This window comes from Chlamydomonas reinhardtii, chromosome 12, assembly GCF_000002595.2.
Source record: "Chlamydomonas reinhardtii strain CC-503 cw92 mt+ chromosome 12, whole genome shotgun sequence".
Taxonomy (NCBI): domain Eukaryota; kingdom Viridiplantae; phylum Chlorophyta; class Chlorophyceae; order Chlamydomonadales; family Chlamydomonadaceae; genus Chlamydomonas; species Chlamydomonas reinhardtii.
In genome coordinates, this window is record NC_057015.1 from 3,878,172 (window position 1) to 3,884,725 (window position 6,554).

General features: G+C 65.8%; 1 protein-coding gene across 1 annotated transcript; it reads left to right on the forward strand.

Moving 5' to 3' along the window:
* Positions 1–2: 2 nt before the first annotated feature.
* CHLRE_12g515700v5 (uncharacterized protein) lies at positions 3–4,097 on the forward strand. Its single transcript, XM_001703159.2, has 8 exons — positions 3–878; positions 1,063–1,365; positions 1,766–1,893; positions 2,104–2,215; positions 2,355–2,440; positions 2,586–2,721; positions 2,872–3,023; positions 3,193–4,097. The coding sequence occupies exons 1-8, from the start codon at positions 233–235 to the stop codon at positions 3,385–3,387; spliced, it is 1,758 nt and encodes a 585-aa protein (XP_001703211.2). The 5' UTR covers positions 3–232; the 3' UTR covers positions 3,388–4,097.
* The last annotated feature ends 2,457 nt before the right edge of the window (positions 4,098–6,554 follow it).

The window sequence follows — 6,554 nt, forward strand, 5'->3', positions numbered from 1 at the left end:
TACGAACGTAAAGCTGTATACACGCACTGGGAAACTGATTTCTTGCATAGCGCGCGTCTCGACAGCTCGCCAAGCTCTCTCCCTGCTCCGAACACGCCGCGAACCCCACAATTATCGCGTGCTTTAGGAGAGACTGTCGCGCCTTGAGCGGCTCTGCAGGGGCCGGGCGCTCGAGCGATCAAGAGGAGCGTCGTGCGCCAGCCCCGCCCTTCGCGTCCTGTCACCTTCCACAATGCTCCTCCGGTTGCGGCAGGCGCTGCCGCTGCTGCAGACCTTCAACAGGTGGTCTGCAATAGCACCTATCCCCAGATTCCGCAGCTTCCCCGCTGCCTCGTCTGCCGCTGATAGCGACAGCGCCCTGCCAGCGGTAGACGGTGCCAGCGGCGAGCCGCCCAAGCCCAAACGCACTCGCCGGGCAACCTCCGCGGCCGCCGCCGTGCCCAGCGGCAGCAGCGATGATGTACCAGTGGCAAAGAAGCGGGCTAGCCGCAAGACCGCTGCCACTGACAGCGCGACTGAGGCAGGGCTGGACCCCTCGTCTGGGCCGAGTGAGGACGACGCCGAGGCGGCAGCGGCTGTGCCCAAGAAGCGTGCCTCGTGCCGCAAGGCGCAGGCTGCCGAGCCGGGCGAAGAGGCCGCTGCTTCAGCATCCGGAGTAGCAGAGGTTGGAGGTGATAGCGCAGCTGCAGCAAAGCCAAAAGTTACGCGCACGCGTCGCACTAAGGTAGCAGCCGAGACAGTTGCAGAGGGGGGCCCGGAAGCGGCGGCGGCTCCTGATGGGGAACTGCAGGCGCCCAAGAAGCGCGTATCCAGACGCAAAGCTGCCGTGAAATCATCATCCCAGGAGGATGGAGAGGAGGAGAGCATTACCATACGGAGTGAGTGGGTCTGCGCCCTTGCGCTTGCTCGCCATCAGGTGCTGCCAGCAGCGTTCTACTCTCCACTACTGCGAAGCCCGTTCCTGCACCCTTGTCACCCTTTCCTGCGCCCTGCGCGCCGTCCGTCCTCCTCACTCTCATCTCTCCCCAACGCCCACCCGCTGCCGGACTGCCCCGCGCCCAGGCCTGCCGTACGAGGAGTGCCTCGTGCTACCGCGCCAGGCTGAGGCGCTGCTGGTGGTGCTGGGGCTGCGGCCGCCCGCCTACACACACGAGCCCGCGCCCGAGGGCTCCTCCTCCGCTTCCACCTCCTCCTCCCGACGCGCTTCCGCGCCTGGCACGCCGCTGCGCAACGTGCTGGAGCTGGCGGAGTTTGAGGGGCGGCCCAAGCTGGACCGGTATGCGGAGCCGCTGCTGCTGGCCCAGTACCAGGGGCTGCTGGGTGACAGCCCCGACTACCTGTACGACATGTTCCTGCTGGATGCGGGTGAGAGCGCGGAGGTGTCATGGCCATGGGTGAAAGAGCGGAGGGAGGTTGCTACAGAAGCAGCTGGTTGGAAACCAGAATCAGAGTAAGGGCTGGGGTTAGCTGCAGCCGGTTTGGGGGTTGCGGGATCGTTGGGTGGAAGGTGCGGTGGGTGCGATGAGGTCCTGGTTGGGGTGAGGCGATGGGGGTTAACGTTGAACCAATCCCGTAAGGAAACATTCGCGCGGCAAGGAGAACTGCAGCTGCATACGCGAGTCGTTGTACATGGGGAACCGCAGGGAGTCGGTGCAGGTGTACGTGCGTGCCGGGGTGTACCTACGGAGCCTGATTCCTGAGTAGCGGGTTGTGCTCGTGGCCTTGGCTGATATGTACGGAACGTGTGCCACGTGCCGCCGCACAGGCCCGCCGCACCTGGACAGTGATGTGATGCGCGCGGCGGCGGTGGAGGCGGCCCGCGCCGTGGGGCAGGCCTCGGGCCGGACCAACAAGGCCGTGTATGCGCGCGTGTGGGCCAACCTGGAGGCCAAGGTGAGCCCAGGCCCTTAGCCTGAGTGTGAGCGGGGGCGTGGGCGTGGGCGTTTTAGGGACTTCGCAGTTGGGTAAGGGGCTGCTGAAGGGATACGTTGTTTGTAGGTTCGGATACGTTGTTTGTTCGGACCTTTCCCGAATGCCAGTATGCATGAACAGCCTTGCCCGGCGCGCGCTTTTTGGCCTGCACGTTGCACTGCCAATCTGCAGGTAGGGCCGGACGAGCTTTACAAGCAGGAGCGGAGGCTGACGGACGCTCAGATTGAGCTGTTTCTGCTGGACTGGTCGTCCTCGCTGATCGCCGGGCAGGGCCAAGCCAATAGTAAGTGGCGCCGTGGAGACGGCTGGGAGGGGGATGGGCCTGCGGGGCAGTGAGATGTGGCGGCGCTTTGATGCGAGTGCAAGGGAACCACAGGCACGTCGCTGACTCAGCTCTACCACTCGCCACGCTTTGTTTGCAGCGCGCACCTACCTGGCCCAGCGCTGCGCCGCCCTGACGCTCAAGTCCTCGGTGAACATTGAGCGACTCCACCTGTACGCCAACAAGGTTGGCCGAAGGGGGGGACTGCTGTCGGCATCGCTCTGTCAAGCATCTGGGCATGTTACAAAGTCGTCGCAGTGCAGTAGGCCAAACACCCTGCAGCGGCGGGGCCCCCGACTCCCGTCCCGCCCTTCCAAACCCCATGCTGCAGGGTTACAACCTATTGGACCTCAAGGTCCTGGCGGGTGTGAGCATCAAGACGCCCATGTCAGCGCTGCTTGACGGACTCAAGGCCGGCGTGGCGCTGCCGCGGCAGCGCCTGCTGGACGACTTCAGACTGGGGGAGGGTGAGTCCGTGATTTTCCGTCCACACACCCACCGCGCAATCGAGTATGCCCTGCTATGCCGTCCAGCTCCCGTCGTGCCTCTTGCGGCCACCAGGGCGCCTTAACCCTCCTGAATAGTAGCACGCACTCGCCCATCCCACACGCCGATAGACACGGGCCTGGGCTCTCGGCTGCACGAGCTCTTCCGGCTGGTGCGCAGCCACGCCGCCGACTCGGCCGAGCCGGGCAGCTCCAGCTACTACAACACACTGCGCGGCAAGCTGAACACTATGCCCGAGGTGGCGGCGATGGTGCGCGAGCAGGTGCGAGGAAAAAGTAGGCGCGTCTGCGGGCATAGCAGGCTGGCAGGGGCAGAGCTTTGCATGGTTGCTTGTTTCCGCATCACTGCTATGACGTATGAGACAGGTCTGTTGTGGAGACGCGGTGGCTCCTGGACGATGCTCAGTGCCCAGCGTGCCCTGCTTGCTGCAGGAGCGGCGCTGGCAGACGGAGACGTCCGGCAGCGGCGAGGACCTGACCACCAACCAGCTGCGGCTGCTGTTCCACCTGGAACGCCTGGACCGCTTCAAGGCCGAGTACCAGGCGCGACTTGCAGAGCAGCAGCAGCCGCAGGCGGCGGGGTCCGGGCAGGGACAGGCTGTTCCGCCAGGGGGCTTTTCTGCATGAGGTGCGTGAGGCTAATGTTTTGTTGTTTTGGTGAAGCCTGTTGATCTAGGCAGCGGGTCCAGCAGTGGCAGCATGCATATGCGTGGCGAAGGGGGAGGGCAAGGCCACGTGGAGGCGAGCGCGGCGCCGCCCGAGAAGCGGCGCCGGCGCGGAGGTTGAGACCTGCTGGTGTCTGGTTTGCGGTACTTGCTGGTGAGTACAGCGTGGCACGGTGTATGGTAGGTTTGTTGCTTGCTGTGCTTGTGCTTGACAGCGGGACCTGGCTGGATATATGGCGGGCGGTGCCTGGACGAACCGACCATGGGTATGTTTGGGAGATGAGGTGTTTTTGAGCGATCGGACCGCGCCGTATGTGGCAGTGTGGCAGATACACCGTAGCAGGGGCTAGGTGTGCGGAAACCACATGCTCTTTGTGTGGTGCGCTTAAGTCCTTGGCTCCTTGCCTGGGCCGGACTGGAATAGAGTTGTGGTGACCTTGAGGACACTTGCCAAGGACGAGCGAGGAAGAATGGATGCAGTGGCGGCGAGCAGCATACAACGGGAGAGTCCTGGGCGTCTTGGAGAACAGGAAGGTGGAGTGCATCCGTGCAATGGGATAGGGTAAGGTCCATGTTGGCGTAGTCCCATAGTGTGCAGCGCATTCCCAGACACCAACATTAAATTTGCGACGTCAAGGCAAGAGCGCGTGGCTGGTGTAATGCCGGACTTACTGTACCGATACATCGCTGACTTGCTGGCAGGCTGGTAGTATGTTCAGGGGTGTGTTGACACGCATTCCTCACGCTCCGGGCAACCGGCAGGCGATAGCAACACACACACACACACACACACACACACACACACACACACACACACACACACACACACACACACACACATCGCAACGCCACACGCGTGAAGCAGAGGCGCAGCGCACCTGCAGGCAGGCCGCAGGCGACCATCGTCCACGGATGAGCGGCTACACAGCTCATCCGTGGACGCCGGTCGACTGCCTGCAGGTGCGCATCGGCTATGCTATCCGCGCGGTGTGGCGTCGCATTGAGTCTGTGTGGTGCTATCGCCTTGGCCGGGCGCCCGGAGCGTGAGGAATGCGCGTCAGCAAAACATCGACACAACCTGCCAGCTACCGTCGGTACAGTAACAGCGCGCGAACGACGCACCAATGCCTTGTCCCTTCTTGCTACGCATTTATGTGGGCACGGGTGGGAGCCACACACATCGGGACTACGCTTTCCTGCCCCTTGCCATGTTCCATCACGTCCACGGATGAGCGGCGCAGGGAACAGAATAGAAGGAAATGCAAACCAAGTGCAGCAAGCAGTGGCACTCCTTCTGCAGCCGGCCGCCACCGGCACCATCCGCTACACCGGGTACTGCCACATCTGCTGGGAGGCCGGCCGCAGGCACGTCATCGACACGCCGCTCGGCACCGTGCCCAGCCTGCTCAACACCTACAGCAGCCCGGCGTGCCTCACGCCCCCGCCACCGCCACCCGCAGTCGTCCCGGCCGCCCGCACACCCCTGCCGCCGCCGCCCGGAGACTACCAGCACTACAACGTCATTTACCACGCATCGCCCACCACCTCCGCATCCAGTCCCGCCGCCCCCCAGGCCGGGCCGCCGCCGCCGCCGCACTTCGCACCGCTGCCTCCGCCGCCGCCGCTGCCCCCCAGCCCCTTCACTCCCCACCAGCTTCGCAGCGCGCCGCCGCCACCGCACGCCAGCCCTGCCATCGCGTACCCCCCGTTCGGCTACGCGCAGCCCCCGCAGCATCAGCCCTTCCCGCAGTACACCAGCGCGCCCCACCATGGCCAACAATAGCGCCCAGCGCGCCGCCCGCCGCGCCGTCTATACGGGCGCCCGCGACTGCGCCACTCGGATTCATGCAGCGCGCTCCCTGATCCGTCGGCCGCCTCCGCGTGCTTCACACCCGGCGGACCTCCAGCACGCCGAGAACAACCCGACCACGCTGTATGAACGTGTACTGGCCACACAGCGGAACCTGCGCCGTCGCATGGTGCCACGCCTCGGCGCCGCCGGCCTGCTCACGATGGTGCTGGCCTTCTGCTCCATTTTCCACCTCAGCCCCGGCCCCGCCAGCACCACCGGCACCCCCACGGCGCCGCCGCACACGCCGCCCGCGGCGCCGGCCACCGCCGCCGCCCCCTTCAACACCTGCCCCACGCCCGCCCCCTTCGTCAACCCCGTTGCCCGACCTTCCCCCCTCTGCCCATCACCCGCGCTGCGCAACGCCGCCTCCCAAGTGGCGACTGCGGCGGCCGCCGCCCAGCCCGCCATCATGCCCCCCGCCCCATCCGCCCCCGCCTCCGACCACCCCGCCGTCGCCGCAGCTCCCACGCCCGCGCCTACAGCCAGCCCCAGCCCCAGCACCCCCAGCTCCACCGCCTGCACTCCCAGCCCCCACGCCGCGCTCCCCGCCACCTCCCCCGCGCCCCGCCCCCTCGTGCTCGACTATCCACCCCTTCCACTGCCTCGGCCTGACGCCACCGGCATCATCTATGGCATCACTTTCGCCGCTGACCCGCGCAGCCGCGTCTACATCGGCAGCACCGTCGGCAATCTTACCGCTCGCCTACGCGGGCATGTTGCCGCTGCGCGCGGCGCCCACACCGCTGCTACGCCGCACCTACGGCCCATCCTGCGCAACATCATCCAGTACGGCACCGACACCATGTACGCCACCCCGCTCAGCGTCGCCCCCAAACGCATCCCCCGCAGCAAGGACGACCCCAACTGGATTGCATGGTCGCGCCGCCTTGAAGGCCTGTGGACCCGTGCCGTTGATGCTTTCGCTGCAAGAGGCCTCAATGTCGCGCGCATCGCCCGCGCCCTGGCCAACCCCACCGGACTCGACTTCCTTTTCGCCACTGGCCCTCCCACACTCCCGCCCGCCCTCCTCCCCGACGACGGCCAACCCCGACGGCTTTTTGCCTCTCGCAACTGGGCCCGCCGCATCTCCGTTGTCCACCACCACATGCGCGCCGGCCGCATCGCCCTGCCCGACCGCCTCCACAGCCTGGCCACCTACAGCATCAACTCATTGCAGCGCATGCTTCTCGCTTTGCGCAGCCTGGCCCCATCCTCCCTTCACCGCACAGCAACCCCAGCCGACATCGCAGCCATTCGCCAGGTCCTCACTGCCGCCC